This window comes from Vespa mandarinia, chromosome 9 (genome assembly GCF_050613455.1).
Source record: "Vespa mandarinia isolate Hongniang chromosome 9, ASM5061345v1, whole genome shotgun sequence".
In the NCBI taxonomy this organism is placed as follows: Eukaryota; Metazoa; Arthropoda; class Insecta; order Hymenoptera; family Vespidae; genus Vespa; species Vespa mandarinia.
In genome coordinates, this window is record NC_140818.1 from 3,549,344 (window position 1) to 3,572,518 (window position 23,175).

At 34.3% G+C, this 23,175-nt stretch overlaps 1 protein-coding gene across 2 annotated transcripts in view; it reads left to right on the forward strand.

Annotated features, from left to right (window-relative positions):
• The first annotated feature begins 2,870 nt into the window (after positions 1 to 2,870).
• The window catches only part of LOC118443383 (uncharacterized), a 103,375-nt gene continuing 83,070 nt past the window's right edge, over positions 2,871 to 23,175 (forward strand). Inside the window, exons 1-2 of one of the 2 annotated variants that reach the window (XM_085659236.1) lie at positions 2,871 to 3,006; positions 7,449 to 7,574. In XM_085659236.1, coding sequence (XP_085515362.1) covers positions 7,450 to 7,574 — 125 coding nt within the window. In that variant the 5' untranslated portion in view covers positions 2,871 to 3,006; position 7,449. Of the gene's footprint in view, positions 3,007 to 3,054; positions 3,195 to 7,448; positions 7,575 to 23,175 lie in introns of those variants that run through there. The other variant, XM_035870285.2, reaches the window with a different exon arrangement.

Below are 23,175 nucleotides of genomic sequence, written 5' to 3' on the forward strand. Positions count from 1 at the left end.
AGTTAAAAAAAGCTTGAAGGTCATATTAGCGTTTTATTTTCTTTGACGTAAAGTGTTAATCGAATTTTTTTTTGGTTTTTTTTTCTTTTTTTTTTTTTTTTTTTTTTTATACATTTTTTTTAACAATTCAAACGATCCATGTCACGATATTATTCAATGTTGCAACGAACGTTATATTGATTTTATGAAACATATATATATATATATATATATATATATGTTAGCAATTTATTGATTTTTATAGTTATAGACTTTAGATATACATATGTAAATATTTTCGGTCTGCGAAACAGGTCTTCGAAATCGTTGCGAGAACGTTTTATATGCTTTACAAAAAAAAAAGAAAAGTATATATTTCATTAAATGAAAAAAGAAGGAAGAAACAAAAATATCTTGAAGTATCTTTTATTAGTCTCCGTTAGAAAAAAATTTGTTTCCGTAGAATTGAATATTTACACTAGATAATATTTATTCGTATAACTTCAAATCTGAATAACAATCGTAAGTTATTTTATAAAAGAATCATTATATATATATATATATATATATATATATATATATATATATATCACTATCATTATATATATATAAATATATAAATTTATATATATATAGTATATATAATACATACTATATATATATAAATTTAATTACCTTTGAAAAGTATGCAAAAATTATTTATTTTATGTTAAATATTGAATCATAAAAGTATGAATTAATAAATTATAAAAAAGAAAAAAAAAAAAAGGAAAAGAAAAAATTAAAGAATATAAAATAAAAAAAGATATTTACATATATTGTGCCATTGTTAAATATTCAACATGTGAAGCATATGATCTATGATATTTCTTTTTTACAATTTACTTTGCAACAATTGTTGTCCTATATTATCTTTCGTTTAAAAAAGGTTACGTACCTACAGTAAATTGCATGTGTGTATATAATATCTCTACCTAAGATAGATTCATCGGCTTTATAGGTACCGTGTATGATATATATATATATTTATATATATATATATATATATATATATATATATATATATATGAGAGAGAGAGAGAGAAAGAAAGAAATGAATCGGCAAGGAAGAAGGAAAAGAATGAAAGGAGTCTGCTAACCAAGAGAGAAAGCTAGAGTGAAGAGTCACGGTGGGAGGATAAAGAGGAGAATGAAGAAGAAGAGGTGGAGAAAAGGAGTTAGAGAAGGAGGAAGAATAAGAGGAGTAAGAGGTGGATGAAGAGGTGTAGAGGAGGAGGAAGAGGAGGAAGAGGAGGAAGAGGAGGAAGAGGAGGAAGAGGAGGAAGAGGAGAAAGAGGAGAAAGAGGAGGAGGAGGAGGAGAGCGTATATAGGAAGAAGGGCCCGCGGCATGCGAATGGAGAAGAAGGGGGAGAAAGGTAAGAAGCGAAAGGAGAGGGGGAGTGAAGGGAGCCGGGGGGGTTTCGGGCCGAGATGGTGAGGTAGTAGAGAGAAGAAGAAGAAGAAGGACAAGGAGGAGAGGGGAGAAAAGGGCCTCATCTCGGCGGTCAGTCCAGCTCGAGTCTCTTGACTGTGCGCGCGTGCGTTGACGCGGAATCGTGGGAGCATCGAATCCGATATCCCGAAGAATTTTTGTTGATCTTTTTCTCGTTTCTCGGTTACTATTACTCTGTCTCTCTACTCTTTTTTTTTTCTTTTGTTTTATTATTATTATTATTATTATTATTATTATTATTATTATTATTATTATTATTATTATTATTATTATTCTTATTATTATTATTATTATTATTATTATTATTATAATTATTATTATTATTACTCTCGTCAAGTAAAAAGAAAGGAAAGGAAAGAAAAGGAAAAGAAAAGAAAGAAGGAAAAAAGAAGGATCAAGAAACAGAAAAAAAAGGATCCTTTCGTTAGTTCCAATCGATGCCTCGTTATCTCTTCTTTCTTCTCCCTTATTTTCTCTCTCTCTCTCTTTCTCTCTCTCTCTTTCTTTCTTTCCTTTCTCTTTTTTTCCTTCTTTTTTCATTCCCTTCCCCCTCCCCCATTTCTCTATATCTTTATCCTGTCAATTGCGTGCACGCAACGAACTTTAAATCGTAAATGTCGATCCCCGGTCGTGTGAAAGTCGGCGGCCGGGCTTTTTAGTCGTTCGGATTTTATCGTTACGGTAAGAGAAAGAGAGAGAGAGAGAGAGAGAGAGAGAGAGAGAGAAAGAGAGAGAGAGAGAATGAGAGAGAGAATGAGAGAGATGGAGAAAAGGATCAAAGGGACGGGACGAGAGGAAAAAAAGGTGAAGAGAAGGTAGGAGAAAGAGAAAGAGAGAAAGAGAAAGGGACAAAGACAGGAAGAAGGGAGAAAGGAGTTAAGAAGCAAGTAAGCGAGCAAGCGAGAGAGAGAGAGAAAGAGAGAAAGAGAAAGAGAAACAGAGAAAGAGAAAAAGAGAGAGAGAGAGAAAGAGAGAGAGCGAGCGAGCGAGATAGCTCGTCTCGAGAGTGCAGTGGACGGTGATGTCGCGAGGATGCCATCGTCTTCGTCGTCGTTGTCCCTCTTTTCGTTATCCCGGTCGTTGTCGTTGTCGTTGTCGTCGTTGTCGTTGTCGTTCACGTCGTCGTCGTCTCTCTTGGTGGTCACTAGCTTCGCGATTAAACAACGACGATCCTCTCGCATAGCGAAGGGACGCCAGGATTCGCCGTTTCTTCTTCGTTCGCTGGCTAATGCAGGTGCAGGTGCCTGTGAATGTGCAGGTGGTGCTGCTAGTGAATGCGGTGTTCTGTTGTTTCACATTAAGAGCTTGTGCGTGGTTGTTAGTGAAAAATTAGTGATAGAGAGTATAAGAAGAATCCTACGTAATCGACGTTTAACGAGTCGTTGTTTTTGGAATTATCGTCGACGTCGTTGTTCCTGCTGTTACTGTTGCTGCCGTTGCTGCTGTTGCTGTTGTTACATAGGGGAGACCACCAGAAGACGAGGAAAAAGTAGAAGAAGAAGAAGAAGAAGAAGAAGAAGAAGAAGGAGACGAAGTAGTAGTAGTAGTAGTAGTAGTAGTACTAGTAGTAGTAGTAGTAGTAGTTGAGGAGGTGCTGGAGAACGTTCGGGAGGAGCTGAGAAATTTGCGGGAGGGGGAACTCAAGTAAAAGGATTCCGTGTAACGCGCGCTCCGATTTGCCGGCGCAGCATCTCTCGGCTGGTACGAGGAGGAAAGCAATAGGTAGATACGTAAGCTCTTCTTTCCTTTTCTTCCATTTTCTTTCCTTCTTTTTCTTATTCTTCCTCGTCCTCCTCCTTTTCCTTCTCCTCCTCCTCTTCCTCTTCTTCTTCTTCTTCTTCTTCTTCTTCTTCTTCTTCTACCTCTTCGTTTTCTTCTTTGGCACGAGTATGAGCGCGTACGCGCATGCTCTCGATCGATGATCCTCTTTGCTGCTTGCACCTAACGAGACTAACCTGTCGAATTTATATTTACATACATTACATAGATACCATGGATATTATATATTTATCGAATCAATCGAGCGTTACGCATTTGGAATAATTTTTTTTTTTTATTCGATCTTGTTTCAAGAAGAAAATATTCGACGTAACTTCTGTTCTTTATTATTATTTCTTTTTTTTTTTTACGATAGATTACTTAAACGTTTAAATTACTTGTCTCTAAGGAAAGTATTCATAAATATTAATCATAATTATTAGGAAAAGAAAAAAACATTTCCTACAATGACAATGATGAAAGCTAACAGATATACTTATTATTTCTTATTCAAGATTTTTTTTATCGAAATTTAATTTTAATTCCAAAATGGTGACAACGTAGAAATTTATTTCAATAGATATTCTTTGTTGATTCATTTTTATTACGCATAAACAAAGAATATTTTTAATCTTTGTCCTTTTAATTTTTTATTTATTATATTTTTATTATTGTTGTCAACGTAAACGAAAACGTAGACGAAAACGTAAAATAATAAATACTTTGTGAACACTTGTTTTGCTTCAGCTCTACGGAAAGAAAGATAGAGATAAATAGATAGATAGAAAGAGAAAGAGAAAGAGAAAGAGAAAGAGAAAGAGAAAGAGAAAGAGAAAGAGAGAGAGTGAGAGAGTGAGAGAGAGAGAGAACCTTCAAGCCTTCTTCTCTCTTTCTCGCTGCTAACAGAGAAGCAAGCATCCTTCGAGAGCAACCGAACACAGCGGGATATCGTACGTCTTTATCTCGCGAGAAAGTTACCAGGGACTTTGATTGCGAATTATATTTCGTCGTGTTTCTTTTCTGGCCATGTGTAAAAGTGAAAGCAATATTACTGTTTCCATGAGAAAGTAGTCATAGCGAAGAAATTTGAACGTGAGATGCATGACAATACGAATTTCTTCGGAAATATTCTGTTTTCCTTTTTTTTTTTTTTCCTTTTTCCTCTTTCTCTCTCTCTCTCTCTCTCTCTCTCTCTTTTTCGTTTTGTTTTTAAAAACGGTATTATCAAGAACAATTAGGATTTAAAAGAATTCTTACGAAATTAACGTAATGATCGAAAGAAGACGAAAACAGATGAAGGAAAAGAAAAAAAAAAAGAAAAAAAAAAGCAGAAACAATCCAGATAATTTTCTACGAACGGCCTCGGGAGTAAGCAAAAACGAAACATTATGGTTTAGATAGTTTAGTAGGCATTTCGATCTCGTTAAGAGCACTTACTTCTTCTTCTTCTTCTTCTTCTTCTTCTTTTACATCTTCGTCTTCGTCTTTTCGTCTTCGTCTTCGTCTTCATCTTCTTTCTCTTTTCGGAGAATGTTAATTGGTCGTTTTGCGAATTATAAAGTACACGGAGGGAAAATGCTCATAAACGTACGGCTATCACGTGGGCATTAACATACCGCGAATCATGCTATCGTCAATGCTATTATCTACTACGTACAACATATGTCGGCATACTTAACGTTAACGATGGAAAAAAATTACTAATTACCACTAGTAAGACACGTTTCTAATTCATCTTTCCCCATAGAAGATATTAAATCGTCATTTGTTCATTTACTCACTCTCGTTCTCATTTCAATTACAAAAAAAAAAAAAAGTTATCTAACATAGTGTAGACGTAATTTGAAGTGGTTTTTATTTCCTTTAATTTAACTGTAATTCATAGATAGTTATTTATTTTTAATCAGTATCACGGCATGGATAACTTCGATGATGTTAATTTAAAGCCGACTAATAAAGTCTTCGGGTATGAACGTTTTAGATAACTTTTAGAACACTTTAAATGATCCGTTTAAGTAATTTGTCGATTATGCAAAACAAAAAGAAACAAAAAAAAAAGTAAAAGAATAGATAATAGTGAGGAAATTTCATAATTTTTATACCATTATGTATAAATTTTTATGAAATTTTCTTAAAAAATAATTTTTCCTCATCGACGAATAATTTATTACTTTATTATTGTCTAATATGTGATCATGAACTATCATATATTTTACTAATGATAACGATTAAGAAAAAAAAAAAAAAAAAAAAAGAACAAAAAAATATTTATAAATACTCATCGACATTTTGTTTTATTAAATGAAACGAGCCTTTAGAATAAAATTATTGGAGTAAATTGTAGATAAAGTTTTTTTTTTTATTTTCCTGTTTAATAGAAATCCAATAAATACTAGTAAAGTAACCTCTTAACGTAGTTCAATCATTCATCTTGCTTTATGAAGAATTATCGTTTTCTTTTTTTTTGCGTGGTAAAAGGAAAAAAAATCAAAGATCGACATTAATATCCGATAAGAAAATGATTTATATCCATAGTAAGAGAAAGAGACAGATACACAGAGAGATAGAAAGAAAGAGGGAAAGAGAGAGAAAGAGAGGATGAATTTTGAGATTCGATCTAGTAGATTGTAGTGAGGCGCGAGAACTATTTTCGCTGTAATAAAATTTAGCTTGAGAGGTATAATTACATCGTATGTGTCGTTTAATCAATGACGATCGGTGGAGCATGGTGGGACATCGTTTACTCGTTAATTACGGACCTCAGTTTTATTAATTCACCGTTGGCGTAACCCGCTCTCCCCCGTTCTTCCCTTACCTCCTTTTATTTTCTCATATTAGATAGGGCCCTTTAATTAATTTCTCTTCGGGGATTGCATGTCGTATAAATTTGGTGAAAAATGTCACGCTCCTATCTCTCCCGGTCTTTATAATTTTCCCATATTACGATCGTTACGACGTAATAAAGAGTGGATATGTATAACGAGCGTTTATCGTTCCTTAACCACGTTGTTATTATTATTATTATATACGAACTATAGCAATAATTATTTGTTACATCGAACATCTGTATATTCAAACTCGCGAATTATTTTAATTTAATATATGTTAAATGGGGTGCGAAAGTATTTTAAAGTATTATCAATTTATATATATATATATATATATATATATATATATATATATATATCGTGTAGTATTTTAGGGAATAATATGACTCATACAAAAAGTATTTTTTTTTAACTACGTAGGAAACATAAGATGATCTCATTGGTTTTGACCTTGTACAATCATTCGACGATCATATGACGATCACTTTCAATTTCTTATATGAAAATATTCATTTGTATATTCTTTTATATCTTTGAGAGTTTTTGAAAAAAATTTATAGTAGAATATTTATTAGTTGAGTCATTTTTTTTGGATTAGAAAAAGTTTCAAAGTTATATTATTATATTGGCATATTAGCATTAGAAAATGTATATTGCGTGTCATACAGGAGATTCTGATTTTTGTACATAATGGTATATTAACTTTGAAATTTATCGATAAATTATCGATAATAATTTGTGCTAAATATACAAATTTAATAGTGTTTCGAATATGTGTCTATGTCAATAATATAAAATATCCAATTAAAATATATAATTCCCGATAAAAAATATTAACGTGATCTTAATGTGATCTTCAAAAGAAGGCTATTTAAGGTTAAAACAATAACATCAATCATGATGATAAAATGATACAAGAAATAACTTGTTCATATAGAAATATCTCTTATAGATCATTGTCGTATTGAAAGAAAATTATATTAATCGCAATTAGTATCGATACGAATTCAGTTGTTTAAACAGACTTCATCTTTTTAAGAATTTTATTGATGATAAAAAAAAAAGTCAAAAAGCAGGAGAACGTCGAATATTTTTGCTTTTTTTTCTCTTTTTTCTTTTCTTTTTTCACGTTGTTATAATTATCTGCATAGTTTAATATTATTGTTAAACGTATGATATATGAATTATATCATTGTAATGATCTAATCGGCATGATCGTGATCGGCAGGATTGTGAAATTGAAATGTATGAAATTTTATTGGAATAATTTCAATCGAATTATTCGAATGCATATTTTTTTTTTTATTTTAAATGATTTTACAGTTTCAATCTGTGGAACTAATTTTTCTTTTCTTTTTTTCCCCATTTTTTTTTTTTTTTTTCTATCCAGAATGTTGTCACAGGGACAAGACAGCCCTTCAAGTGGTTACTCGTCGAACAATGCCGTTTATCAAGGTGCACCGTGTGGTCAGTGTCGAGAATTATGTCCGGCCGGTTATGTTCCACACTTTTGGAGGTGAGCGCAATATATAAATCCGATTATTATTATAATTACGTAGTATTTTCGTTTTTCTTTTTTCCTCTTTTTTTTTTTTTTTTTTTTTTTCCCTTTATATACATACGCTTACGTGCGTATATTCATGTTTTGAATATTGTTGCGTTGAATCGTTTGCGGAAACAGAACTAACACGTTAAGGGTGAGTGAAAAGGGCGGGTTCTCCGCCTTTGAGGCTTCCGTCTTGTCTACTTTTACTCTTACCGCGCTGCTGTATATCACGAACAAGTTCTGCAACATGTGATTCTGCGCTGTCACGACGCCAAGAGCAACCGTGTTTCCTCTTTAACATTGAATGCTCTCTCTCGCGTAGGATACTACGGATGCTTTCTGTTTATTCTGAGCGAATATTTCTTCTTCTTCTTCTTCTTCTTTTTCTTCTTTTTCTTCTTTTTTTCTCCCCTCCAGTTAAAATATACGTGAAGCGAGTCGTTAAAATATTTGAATACTTTACGAAATTCAATATTTAATGTTTTTCCTTTATATACATTGAGCCAAAGTACTTTAAATATAACAAATGAATTTCTCTTTACACATATATATATATATATAATTATGTATACGCATACACGAAGACGGACTTATAGAGTATCGAAAGAAATGTTTGTATATTTTTTATTGATCATTTTGTATTGATCAAATTCGATGCCTCGATAAAAATTATTATTTTCTTCTCACCGAGTATCCAGTTATTCTAAAGGAAACAAACAAACAAACAAACAAAAAAAATAAAAAAGAAAAAGAAAGAAAACAGAAAAGAAAAGAAGAAAAAAACCCAATGATATGAAAATATTGATATGGAGTTTGATAGATATTGATATTATCTCGATCGAATCGAATCTTTTCAAAGGAAGGAAAGAAAAAAAAGAAAAATACGAGATAATGATAGAAATTAAAAAAAAAACGGATTTATAAATCGTATGAAAAGGGTAGGGGGAGGGGGAGGGAATGAAAAGAAATGTTTGGCAAAGATCGTTAAACGATATAACGTCGGTCGGTCAGGTGCACAATTTTAATAGGCTCGATTAGTTTCGTACCGTGAAAAATGTTAACCGATCTTGATGGAGAATGGGGTTTCGAGCAAACGTGCGTTTATCTCCGAAGAACGACCTTGATTTTTTACCTTGAACACAGCCGTTGTATGCATCCGGAGGGAGAGGATCAGAGCCACGATTAGAAGGGAAGGTGATGGTAACAGTAGGCTCGGTGTAAGGCTCTCTAAGACTTAGCAATACCTAGCTAACACAGACACTAACTTTGATAACCAGGCGCATGAGCCATGCTTGAACATGAGCCATGAATTGTCTACCGATTTCTTCGATCTCGTCCTATCTCTCTCTCTCTCTCTCTCTCTCTCTTTCTCTCGAATGAACGAACGAACGCATCTCTCTCGTGAGAGATATCGTCGATGAACGAGGTAAAGTAGAAGCTCAGAAAGAGAGAGAGAGAGAGAGAGAGAAAGAGAGAGAGAGAGGAAGATGAAGAAGACAAGGAGGCAAGGTCGAAAGAGGGCAAAACGAAGCGTTTCTCGGCTTCGGGTCGTAGGGTCGACTCGTCGGTCTCACGCGAACTCTGCGTGCAACGAGAACAGCGCAATGGGCCGTTCCAAGACGAATCGTCTGGCAACCGACGAACCAACGAGGGAGAGAAAAAGAAGGAGTGAGAAAGAGAGAGAGAGAGAGAGAGAGAGAGCAAGAGGGAGGTTGGAAACGCATATAGGGAGAGTAAAAGAGAGAGAGAGAGAGAGAGACGCACGTTGCTCTGTAATTAACATACCGAACCTCCCTATCATGTTGCCTCGTAAGCTGCTGCCTCCTCGATCGTGTTCACGAAACGCTCCGAACTTTGTTCATACGCCATTATTTTCGTAATGTATCTTCTCCCTTTCGATCCTCGAACCCTCGTCGTTGTGTGTTCGAAAGTTAAAAAAAAAAAAGAAATAAAAAAAAAAAAGATAAAAATTCTTCAGGGTTGGAAGAGAATGCTTGTATTTTTTAACCCATGATCGTTGGGAGTGTCTTATTTATTTTTTTCTGTCTTCTTTTTTTTTTTTTTTTTTTTTTTTTCTTTTTGTTTCGTTGTCCGATCTCTACCGTTTACATCGTTAAGATTAATGAAGATTTATCTTACAGATATTTTATCTTACAGACGAGATTATCTTTTTGTTTTTTTCTTTTCTTTTTTTCTTTTTTTTTTTTCTTTTTTCTTTTTTTTTTTTTTTTTTTTTTATTTTGTTTTTCCCCTTCAATACGTGCTGACCTAAAGCATAAATTTTTCTGCGAGGGTATCCTAAGAGAATTTATTAATGCGGAACGCGTGTGTTTATTAAATTAGAGCTTTGATCACGTTTCGTATGAATACGTATACGAAATTAGAATTTAACAAATTTGATGTATTCTCGTATTAAACGATCTAATATACCTATTACAAATTTAATAGTGAATCATTTCGAACATATAATAATACCTGACAATTTACTACGTATTTCGGTTTACAACTCGAGTCCATTTATGTACTCAGAATTTATTACATATATATATATATATATATATATATATATATATATATAAATTTTAAAAGATCAAGTAACTAGATTTTGTAGAATTTCGAACATGATAATATCCCATAAGCAGAAGATTAGAACATAAAATTGGATAATCTGATACTCAAACATAGAACTCAGAGGGTAATAATTGGATCGTGCACCTTGCGGAGTCGAACGTATTAGTCGCCAAGTGTCTGCACGCTCGTCTCGTAATTCAAACGTCAATTCATCTTGTTACGCTCGTTGGCTCTCGAAGTAACGTCTCAGCGACGTTCGAAGAGCGTAATTATCGAAGATATAACCAGAGAAATAAAGAAAGAAAGAGAGAAAGAGAGAGAGAAATAAAGAGAGAGAGAGAGATAGATAGAGAGAGAGAGAGAGAGAGAGAGAGAGAGAGAGAGAGAGAGAGAAATAAAGAGAGAGACAGAAAGAGAGATAGAGAGAGAGAGAGAGAGAGTGTGGAGGGAGAGAGGTAGATGTATCCCGTAATAGACATTCCGCAGAGACCCGCTGCGTTGTTTCATCGACTGGCTCGGTCGTTCTCGCGATGGTAGGTAGCATTTCCGGTCTCTCTCTCTCTTTTTCTTTCTCTTTCTTTCTCTTTCTTTCAACGATGATGATGGTGTTGAAGCAACACTTACAAAAGCCTCCGGGAATCGGCTTGACGTCGCTCTTACCGAACGTTTACATGTTTTCCTCATCTTAGGTTTAATACTCATTTATTCAACATGAATGGATCATCAAAATCGATTAGTACCAAAATACGTTCGTTAAATAAATCGGACTAGATCGTTATAATAATAAACCAGTTTTTAGCGAGTCCACTTGGTTTCATTAAACAAGGTGAATGAATTGTTGGAATCAGGATAAAATGCTGTTAAACACTTCTGTGCGGTCTTATATTATTACATGAAAACTGATTGAATTGACATTGTAAATTTAAACGGTCATTGGTTAGTACATTAGAGGAGTATATATATATATATATATATATGTATATGTACGTAAGTATTAACAGACTTTTTGTTTAGCATAATAGTTTATTTAGTCATGGTGTATAATAATAATAATAATTCATTGATTATACCAGTACTAAAAACTTATTTTATTGGAATGTTTAATATGTCGTTTAACGGCGAGTAGGAACATGTTCGAGGAGGAATTGCATCAATTATTTTCGATGTTCTTCTTCTACGTGAGCTTGTTCAAGGTTATCCAAGGATAGAGTAGGGGTAAAGGAAAAGCGGTAAGGGAAAAGAATGTGGTTCAACGGTGGCGCTGCGATGGGCTTTCGTAGGGCTTCAACAAAAACTTGGAGACCTTTCGAAACAACACAAGATGGCTACTGGGGATCTGACGTTCCATCGTATTCTCGTTGGACTCTTTTATTTCTTTTCTTTTTCTTTTTTTTGGTTTGGTTTTTTTTCTTTCCTTTTTTTTTCTTTTTTTTTCTTTTTATTACGACAGAAAACAAACTTTTCTATTCTGGGTCTAGCTAAGAAGAAGGTTAGCGTTTAAAAGTTAGTTCAGAACTATATGAGGTGTATTTCGTATTAAATCTCATCGTTAGAACGTATTCCATTTGAGAAGGAGGCCTGATAGTTAACTAGATTTAACGACTACTTAAAACTTGCCTTGGGAAGAAGCGTATAAACATTTACATTGGGAGAACGGCTTGTAGTAAATCATAGGCTTCTTAACAAAGGCAAGATATAGAAGAGGAGGAGGATCATCATCACGATGATGATGATGATGATGATGATGATGATGATGATGATGATGATGATGATGATGAAGAGGAGAGGAAGAAGTAGAAGTAGAAGAGTGTGTTCTCAGACTTCGTAGTTTATCTGTTGCAAGCTAGAGTGTCTGGTTCGGTAAGTCACTATATCTCTTATAATAAACAACCTTCTTCGAACCGTTCGAATCGACTAAACGTAATTTTCTGATAGCTTATCGATCATCCTACAGATAAGCGGCAGGTTATGTTTTACGACTTTGTGAATATTGTTTGAAGAATAAAAATGGCGAGATCTTTGGATAAGAATAATCTAGAATTTAAATTGCGTGTAATTAAAAGCAAAAACTGTATATAGAGTGAGAGTCGATCTTTTATATTATTATATAGTACATATGTATATTCACACTTGGTAAATCAAGGTCTTTAAAACATGATTATGTGGGTAGTACATATTGCGGTGACATATTTGGAAGTCAAAAACAAGAAGAACAAGTTCCCTCGAATACAGGGTGACGTTTTAATCTATAAATACAATTTTCTTCAATTTATCTTGTAAGAAAAATTTTTTTATTATTAAAAAACTGAAGTTATCTTGTTTCGAGGTGAAAGTAATTCAATATAATTAATACGTATTAGTACGTAGATACACCTGAAGAAAAACATGCGGTGATTAATTTTATTTATTTATTTATTTTTTTTTTTTTTCAATGGAATCATACAATTTTCAATGCATTAATCGATTCAAATTGACCACCTTCTAAAACGATATTAATCTATTTACGATGAAAAATCATTGATTTAGGAGATATATTAATTTCAATACGATAATTTTCGTTTACTATTTAATATTTTGTTTAATTTTTTTACTAAAAAATCGAGAACAAATAATACATTTGTAATATTTTTCGAATAAGAAATATTCAAGGAGATAATTGTATTTATAGATTTATTATAAAGAGAAATGCGTCACCCCTTATATGTATGTCTGATATGATTTCACGTATCTTCGAGTCGTAATTATTTTTATGCATCTCATTAGTTCCTTCCTTATTTCCATTAAAATGTACAATTTATAATCGTTTACAAAATACATAATGTAACAGTGTATAATATATAAAAAATTTCTCCTATATTTTAGAGTCTCAAATTAGCCAACTGTGTGATCTTCATTATTCCCCCTCTCCATCTACAAAAAACAAAAACAAAAAAAAACAACAAAAAAGAAAGAAAGGAAAAAAAAGTAAAAAACAAAGAAGAAACAATTTCGGATAAATAAAATTATGCGAAAGTAAAGTAAATTCGAACGATTAGTAATTTTAACATTTTTTACAATTCACCGATTAGAGTATAAAAAATCGAAAAGAAAAAAAGGAAAGAGAGAAAAAGGAGAGAAACATTCGATGGTCCAACATATCAGAAATATTTTCGTCGTTTCAGAAACTCGCCCTTATCTTGAAACGATTTTTATGGCAACGGATCCGGCAACTTTTTCCTACCGACTTGGGTCAATTCTTGCGTTCTCTCTCTCTCTCGCTCTCTCTCTCTCTCTCAATCCCTCTCTTTTTGGATCCGTTTCTCGTGCCCGCCTTTTAAAGCTTACCGCGAGACCGGCGTTCCTCCGAGAAAGCCGCTAATTAGGTACGTTCACATTCGTCTCCGAACATTTAATCGTACGAATCGAGTGTATTCGATTCGATGTGCGGTAGTAAGTTGACCGCCTAGTGCCGCCTCTTTTTGTCTTTTTCTTTCCCTCTCTCTCTCTCTCTCTCTTTCTCTCTCTTTTTCTTTTATTCTTTTTCTTTCTCTTTTTCTTGTCCTGTTCCTTTTTAATTCTGAAAAGAGGAGGGGGTTAAAGAGATATGGAGAGAGAGAGAGAGAGAGAGAGAAAGAGGGAGGGAGGAGGGGAGGGGGAGAAAGAGAAAGAAAAAGAAATCTTGTTTCCCTGGAATCTTCCATCGGACTTTACTCGCATTTACCTCTTTTAACAGAGAATTTTCTTTCATCGACCATGTTTCCGCCATTGTTAACGTTCCGTCTACTCGTCAAACGCGATCTCGAGATATTTTCTATCCTGTTTCTCAATTATAGCGAATTCAAGTATAAACGGATATCGTCATGGACATCGTGATTTCTCTCGATATCACGATTAAACGAAAAAGAAAAAAAAAACGATCAATTCCTTTAGCTGATTTAATTGAAACGGATTTTAATCCTCTCTCGGAATATTATTTTTTAACTTAGATTTTTCTATCTTTGCGAGGAATAAAAAGAATTTTCTTCCTTTAAAATTGACTGTTAAGAACGTAGAGATACGTAATCGTATGATTTTAATCGTTTCTAATTTTCTTATATCAATACCGACGATAGTTATTAATTTTTAATCACCTCTGCATTAGATTTTAATTTTTTGCAGAGAGAGAGAGAGAGAGAGAGAGAGAGAGAGAGATAGATAGAGATAGATAGAGAGAGAGAGAGAAAGAAAGAGATTTGTTTTCCTCCTTTTTTTTTGTTTTTTTTCTTGCTTTTCGAAGTTTTCTACAAATCCATCTTTTGTGATAAAGTCAGACGGAGAAACGGAAAGAGAAAGAGAGAGTGAGCAAGATAAAGGGAGGATCTTTTGATCAATGAAAAGATATCTATACAATGAGAACAAGATAGAGAGAGGGAAAAAGAGAGAGAGAGAGAGATAGAGAGAGAAAGATAGAAAAGATATAGACTTAGAAACGTTACAGATTAACGGTACACACAGAATCTTCCACCTTCGTCTTCTTTCCTCTAATGTTCCCCGTGCGTTAACATTACGAACTAACGGGATAACTTTGGACCTAATAAAGCACATCTTTAATCATATAGTGGGTTGGGGGATGGTAGTGAGAAACTCAACATCGTAGAATTGTTCGTACGTGACATTAATGACGAGAAATAGAGAGAGGGCTCACTTTTGTCTCGTTGAGTTTTGTTTGCCACGGTGTTTCTCATCTTACCGTTTATTATAGCCCAAGGTTACGACGATATTGGATCGTATTCGTAGCAATATGCTTCTCGCAAACATTTCACGATTGTTCTTAATCAATATAAATAGATACGTCGATAGAATGGATTTATAGTAACTGACGTATGTATATACGTATGTAAGTTTAATCGATTTTAATAGTGTTGATTAATGAATTAGTTTTATATCGGTATATTAAAAGCTTTGATCGTGTTTGTATATCCTTTGTAATAGCTAAAGATAAAACGTTGACGATTATCTCGTATGTTTCACTTCGGTGTAAATAAATGATGTCAACTATTGTGTCATGTGTTATCATACTTATGATAGTATATGGCACGATATTATAAGACTATATATATATGTAAATAAATAGTTCAAGAAGAGATATACATGAATTCGTTAATAAAAAAAAAAAAAAAAAAAAAAAAAAACTTAAATGAACATCGTTCACTTACGTACAACGTACATACCTATGTACATACGTCATAATTCAATGTGATTTATATGAAATACAATGATTCATTATAATTGCATCGGGATTAACAATCCTGACGAAGGGAAAAGGAATAGAAATGTAAAAGAAGAACGAAAAAAAAAAAAAAAAAGAGAGAAAAGTAAACATCTATTTTCATTCTCGTTTCATAACAGAAAGCCGAATGATCACGTTCGAATAGTTGAAAGCGATTGGCAATGTACGCAATATGCAGTAAAGCACGAATGCAACAATGCGATATCCCCCATATGGAATGGGCCTGTTCACCCCCTTACGGATATATATATGGGGTGTCTCGTTAATCAAGAGAAGCGCGCTATCGCCCGCGAGGCATAGGGGTGTTGCAAAATGGTTGAGGAGGATGGTGTGTTCGAGGGTGACCAGTGTTTAACGCTTGACAAACGACCGGCGAGGTACGCGGCCGCGTAAACAACGCCTCGTAAGACCATACACACACACACACACACACACACACACACACACACACACACACATATACACGTGTATACACACGTACACAAAATACATACGTTTACACAACCCGACAACTCTTCGCTATCCCTTGCAATAGGATAAACTTTGCAAAAAAAAAGAAAAAAAGGAAAAAGAAGCGAAAAAAAACCTATAAATCTGCCTATTAACCGCGAGAGCATCGATTCCCGAATGGACGAGCATCCATTGCGTTTTTTTTCCAGCATCGAAATCACTCCTCCTCTTCCTCCTCCTTTTACCTCACCACACCACACAACATCTCTCTCTCTCTCTCTCTCTCTTTCTCTCTCTTCTTTTTTCTTCACCCAATGCCTATGTCGCTCTTCATCCTCTTTCAACTCTCCACCACGTCACACCACGAAATATCGCCTGCATTTTGGCATCGTAAACGTCGTGCTTGTCGCACGATGTGCGGTGTCCCACAAAAATTTTACAGTATTTATACGGCGTATATATATCGAGGATACATATAGGACACGTGTAAAACGTGTCGTTTACTCGTCATACGTTGCGTGTTTCTTTTATTTTCCTGTCTTTTTCTCTGTTTGTTCTTTCTTCTTCTTCTTCATCTTCTTCTTTTTTTTTCTTCTTTCTCGACTTACTTTCTAACGTTGCTAATTTTTTTTTTGCACCTCTTGCGATTTCTTCTTCTTCTTTTTTTTTTTTTTTTTTTTTTAGGGATTTATTTCTTTCTTTTGCTTGTCTTTTCTTTTCGCAAACTTCATTCCAACTGGAAAGCTGTTCTCGTCGTGCAGGAATTACTTTAAACCGTTATGTTATGGTAGAAGATAAATTGACACAGACGATGAACAACATTTGAAACTTTCTTCATGATAAAAGAATAAATAAATAGTTCGTTTCGTTCTTTCATTACTTTTTGTTTTTGTTTTCTTTTTCTTCCTTTTTCTTTCTCTCTCTCTCTCTCTCTCCCTTTTTTTTTTTATTATCATATTAAGTTAAACATTTAAAAATATATTTCTTTTTCTTCGATCTTTAACGATTTATTAATTTATTCAAAAGCTTATTTGCCTTCAAATACGTATTAAATAATTTATTTCGAATAAAAATATTATTATCTCTCGATTTAATTCATCCGGGATTAATGTTCTTATTTCTTTACGAACTATTTCTATGCCAACATTTTTATCGACGAGATGTTATAATGAGAAAAACAAGTAGCTCAGGAGTTAGCGTGTTCAAAAGTTGATCAATCTTCTAGACATTTTCTACCTATGGGTCCGTTCTTTATATGGAGTCTGGGGCCTTTTATGTGTCTCTTCGGACATCGTTATTTCATCTCGTTTGGTAACTTCATTTACCAACGACGAAGAGTTTGTGAGTACACGTCGTTACGTAATCATGTGAGGCAGTAACATTCTTTTCTCTCTATCTCTCTCTCTCTCTCTTTCTCTTTCTCTCTCTTTCGCATTATAAAGGTAAAAATACGTTCGAAGAAATCAAGTCGAGTAAAAATGAGAAAATTTGTACGCCCTTGGAGATAACAAAATTTGTCTTTTCGATAATCAATTTGGCTGAACTTACGTCGCGTTTGCAGGTAGAAGGAGAAAAAAAATTATTTAAAAAACAAAAGATATTGTTTTTTGTTGTTGTTTTTTTTTGGGGGTGGTTTTCTTTTTCTTTTTTTTTTCTTTTTTCGTTGAATTTTCGTAAGTACTACACGTAATCCAAATGGTTTAATGCACTTAGCTCTGACGTAAGTGCAATTTTAACGATGAAATCTGATATTCGAGTAAGTACTTCTCTCGAATTGCTCTGTTTGCTCATAAGACAGGCTTCCATCCATTCGCTTCATAAATTCATCCGCTTTTGGACGTTTGGACGATGATCGATTTCGTCGCATGAAAGAAAACGAATTGGACGGAGTAATTTGAGACGGATGTTTGATGAAAGCCTGATTAATGGCCGACTTGTTAAATAGTCTCGTTAATGTACTTCTAAAAATAAAATCGAAGAGTCTTTTTCTTTTTTTCTTTTTTTGTTTTTCTTTTTTCTTCTTCCTTCTTTTTTTTTTCTTTTCTTTTTCCATATGAACTGAATCTTCAAAGAATATTATTCATAATTACAAACTTTATTAATTATTTGTTTATAAACGAGAGTCGGTCAATAAGATAGTTTTCTATCTCATTACATTAGAAAAGGAAATGGTATCATTAATATATTAAACGAGAAAGATGAATGAAAATAATCATGACAATAATTTACTCGAATGACGATCTATAATCTATTCCAATGTCAGATAGAAGGTTAATTATCCATGATATGATCTTCAAACATATATTTTTATTATTAACAAATCAATTACATATAGAATACATACAGGTTTTTATCAATGATATCAATACGTCACGTTTTTCATTTAACAAATAACGGAATAAGAAAATCTGTACTTACGGATGACATTCTTATGGAACATTGATTTTATATGTAAAAAAAGAGGAAAAAGAAAAAAAAAAGAAAAACAAGAAAAAAACAGAAAAAAAGAACTCAATTCGTAGATCCAATATGAAGATTTCTCGGTAGGGTAGATCGTTAGTACTACTCTCTAAGCCTTCGACACATTGACTAATGTGTCTGGGTTGGCTTTAACTCAGGCTATCTGTTGCAAGCGCGTGCTTGCACGCGTGCCATTTCGTGCCGTGTTTGTGCGTTTTGCGTGTCCCCGCAGACTCATCGTTTTAATGCAACGTTAGCCCACTACCACATCGAGATCGAATCGATATGTGAACGATAAGCGAATAAAACGTAAGTACGTAGATGTGTGGAGACCTACACGGTTGCATAAATACATACATACATAGATAGATACATATATACGTAGATATATAGATGTACACACACACACACACACACACACACACATACGTGATGGTCATTCGGAATTTTCCGATAACTCTTGACTATTTAACTACGTAGATATCATTTCTTTTTTCGTATCATATTATCTTATCTTCTTTCTTTTTATTTATTTTTCTTAATTATTTTTCTTTCTTTTTTTTTATTCTTTTTTTTTTTATAAATCATAATACTATAATAAATAATAAATAATCTTCTTCGACGACCGAACGTTTTTCGTTAAGGATTAATAAATAGGTCGTTTAAGAGATTGAAATTGATCGTTTGAAGTGGTGTAATAATTTATTTTCATCGATCTCTCTTAATGGATATATATTATAATATAATAACACATTATGCATGTATTACTGTATATATATATATATATATGTATATATATATATATATACATATATATTATATTATATATTATGTTTTATATATTATATATATACGATGCTTTATTTGTAATTTATTTTTTATAATTTCAACACATTTTCAATTACAAATATTTACTATAACCGTAAACGATAATTAATTTTGTTTATCTATCCTACGAATAATAAAACATTATTAAATAGATTTTGGAAAAATAATATTGTAACATTTTGTAATCACGTTATAAAAGAGAATGGTAAATATATAATACGATATTATACGAATCGAGTAAATAGCCGCTGTCAGAGAAACAAACTTGGCGAGGAAAAAACAAAGAGTATAAAAACAATGGAAAGAATGCGTTGGGTCGAAGGAGAGATGGTGGTTAATGTTCAGACAAGTTCGTAATAAGGAGAATCGAGGCAAAAGAGTCCGCATTTGCCGCTCACATAGATAGCTCCTTGTAGTCTTACAATCCTGGAAAGTGAAGAAACACTAGGGTGAGAATTAGAGGAGTATGGCGTGAGGAGGAAAGAGAGAGAAAGAGAGGGAGGAAGGAATGGACTCTTGATTAGTTTGGCTATTCGAGCTTTCTTACCCGAGGGTACTTTTACTCTTAATCCGACATTATGAATATTTTCTCCTCGTCTCATGGTAATTCGTAGTCTCCGAGAAGAAGAAGAAGAAGAAGTATAAGAAGAAGAAGAAGTATAAGAAGAAGAAGAAGAAGAAGAAGAAGAAGAAGAAGAAGAAGAAGAAGAAGAAGAAGAAGAAGTAGAAGAAGTGAAAGAAAAGAAAAAAAAAACAATGAGGAGAGAAAAAAAGCAAATGCGCGGGAGAAATGATGAGGAGGTAGTGAGAAGCGGCAGCAGGGGGAGGGGGTTGGAGGAGAAATTGAAGAGAGATTTTGAAGGTTGAAGAAACATAAAAGCGAAGGACAGTGTCCTTCCATCGTTGCTATGGCTTTTTGTTGGTATCGCATTAAAAAAATCTACTTAAAATTAATTGGAAAAGGCTATTATGTTAGGTTAATTACCGTCGGTGAGACGGAACGTTCTTAAGTAATAAGCGGTTCTCACTTAACTTTTCATTTTCGTAACCATTCCGAGACCCTTTTGATTTGCGTTAAGGGAACTCACTTGAGCCTTCTCTCTCTCTCTCTCTCTCTCTCTCTCTCTCTGTCTTTCTCTTTCTCTTCCACTTTCTCTCTTGTATGTTTTATATCTCCTTTTATAAATAATGTATATGAGATATACCCGAAGCATAACAGGTTTGTGGATTAATGACACATCCAATAAGTCGAATATTTTAAGTATAGTAAATGTTCCTTTCGAAAAGAGTAAGAAGAAAGGCAGGGAGAAAGACAGAGAGCGAGAGAAAAACAGAGAGCGAGAGAAAGACAGAGAGAGAGAGAGAGAGAGAGAGAGAGAAAATGAGAGTGAGCGAGAGAGGAAGAGGAAAAGCGGGTTAAGGTTGATATTAACGTAAATTCACTGAGACGTGTACTTATTGAAGAACGAATACTGAATATGTTTCTGATTAAAGGTAACATTGTCTGGATAATACGATGAGTGGATGATCATAGCCAAGTGCTTTATAACGAACGGCTTTTGATTTTACTTTAATTTTATTCCCATAGAAAGAAAGAAAGAGATAAAGCAGAAAAAGAAAGAGAGAGAGAAAGAGAGAGAGAGAGAGGGAGAATATCAGGATAAGATATCGTAGATGCGTTCTTATCATTATAACCCCATTAACGTGTTCGTGCATTTCTGGATTCGTTAATTGTCAAGTTTATAAGAATGTTTGGTTCGTAAAAGGTGCCTCATGAAAATTTCACCAAAGTGGAATCGCAAACTAACAATGGGCTTTCTCTCTCTCTCTCTCTCTCTCTCTCTCTCTCTCTCTCTCTCTCTCTCTTTCTCTTTCTATCTTCCTGTCTTTTAATGAAGGTTCTTATCGGACACCGAAATTAAGCGAATCAATTGCCGTCGTTGACCCTTCCGTGCTCCCTCCGGCATATTGCCGTATCATCGTCCTTTCTCATTTCCCCTTAGGACAACATTTTCTACGTAATATAATCCAAGATATGAATGACATTCATATGTCGCCGGTATTAGTAGTTCCGTCGAATTCTTTGGTTCTCGAATTCTGCGTCTCGTCTTAAAGGAAAGATATAAAGAAAAAGACAAAAAAAAAAAATAAGATTTGGAAAGGGTAAAAGACGTTAAAAGACGAGAAATAAAGAGAGAAAGAAAAAAGGAAAGAGGGAGGAAGGGAGGGAACGAACGAACGAACGAACGAACAAACGAACGAAGGAAGGAAGGAAAAAAGGAAGGAAGGAAGGAAGGAAGGGGAAAATTCGTGAAGGTCGAAGTGTTAAATGAGATTCCGCGTGGAGGACTTAAGTGTCCTTAAGTTAGCCTGAATGTAGCAAGAAATGGTAAAGGGCTGGGGTATTTCCCTTTCGTTCAAAGAATTCCGTTCGTTTTAAAGTGAACAAGAGAAAGAGAGAGAGAGAGAGAGAGATTGGCAGAAGGGTTCTCTTTTGAAGTCTCGCGAGAAGTCTTCTTCGAAAATCGGAGACATTGAAGAAGAAGAAGAAGAAGAAGTAGAAGAAGAAGAAGAGGAAGAAGAGGATATAGGCGAGATAGCGAAACGAAGTCCTCGTCGTTTTACGACTCTTCGGCTACCCTCCGATTCTCCAGCCGGAATGAATCTCTTGCTGGGTAATTAGGCAGATTACTTTCCGGAGTCGTTCGAGTCCCGGTTTCTTACTCGCGGCTGAGTCCGTTCGCTAGCTTCGTTATATATATATATATATTTCGTAGAGGGAAAGGGGAGAGAAAAGAGAAAGAGAGAAAAAGATATATATATATATATATTTAGAGAGAGAGAGAAAGAGAAAGAGAGAGAGAGAGGTGTGTTCTATTGGTGGAGAACAATTAAAGGAAGGAAATTCTTGGAGAACGATAAAGATAGAAAGAGATAGAGAAAGATAGAGAGAGAGAGAGAGAGAAAGAGAGAGGGATAGTATACTAGTTTCGGTCGCGGTGACTCGTCTAGAGGAGCTTAAATTCACCGCAGGGCTAATCGAGCAAAGTACGACGTTTCTAGCGGAAGTAATGTCAAGCTCAAAAGGGACCTGTGGGCTTGCGACGCGTCTAAGGATGATTACCGAAAATACCACCACGGGAGGTAGAATGGTGATGGAGGGGGAGTCAGTGGATGGTAGGGAGCAAAGGTTACCCACGGACCGCGTCGTTTTTATTTACGAGCGAAGAAGAGAGAAGATACTCATCCTCTATCGTTCTCTCTTTCTCTCTTTCTCTCTCTCTCTCTCTATCGTTAATTAAATAATATTTCTCTTCGAAGGAAGAGAAGAAGAGAAAAGGAAGGGAAAGGAGAGGAGAGAAGATGAGAAGAGAAGACGACGGTCGGTGAATGTCGGCGTAAAGCTACGATAAGAGAGCCGAAGAGGGGGAGAAATCGTTTCGAAGGAGGATAAAAAAAAAACATGGCCCATGGTAAGAGCACTTATTGCAGTATTGAGATCGTAACTCAGAGGCAGACCACGTCATAAACGTTTCCCTCTTGCCGGACCACTCCGATCTTACGTTTCTCCTTTTTCTGTTCTCTTTTCTTTTTTCTTTCTTTCTTCTTCTTCTTTTTCTTTCCTCTGTGTTTCTTTTTTTCCCCTTGTATCTTCTCTTCTCCTTTATTTGTCTCCTCCTTTCAATATTTCCGAAAAGATTTCGATTCTTTGAACGAACGAGAGCCAAACAATCAACTAACTTACTAATGAATGAAGCTCATAACAGTTATCGGGATCGAAGAAAATTAAAATCGACAATTGCATTTTTAAATTCCTTTCTTCGTCCATACGGATATTATAAGATCGATTAAGAAAGGGAATAAAAAAGAATGAAGAAGAAGAAGAAAATGAAGAAGAAGAAAAAGAAGAAGGAGAAGAAAAATTCAAAGAAACTATTCATCGAGGTCATTAACCCTTTAAGTGTCGAGCTTGAACTCAACGAGTCGCTCGTTAGGTTATCGTAAAGCCGTTCC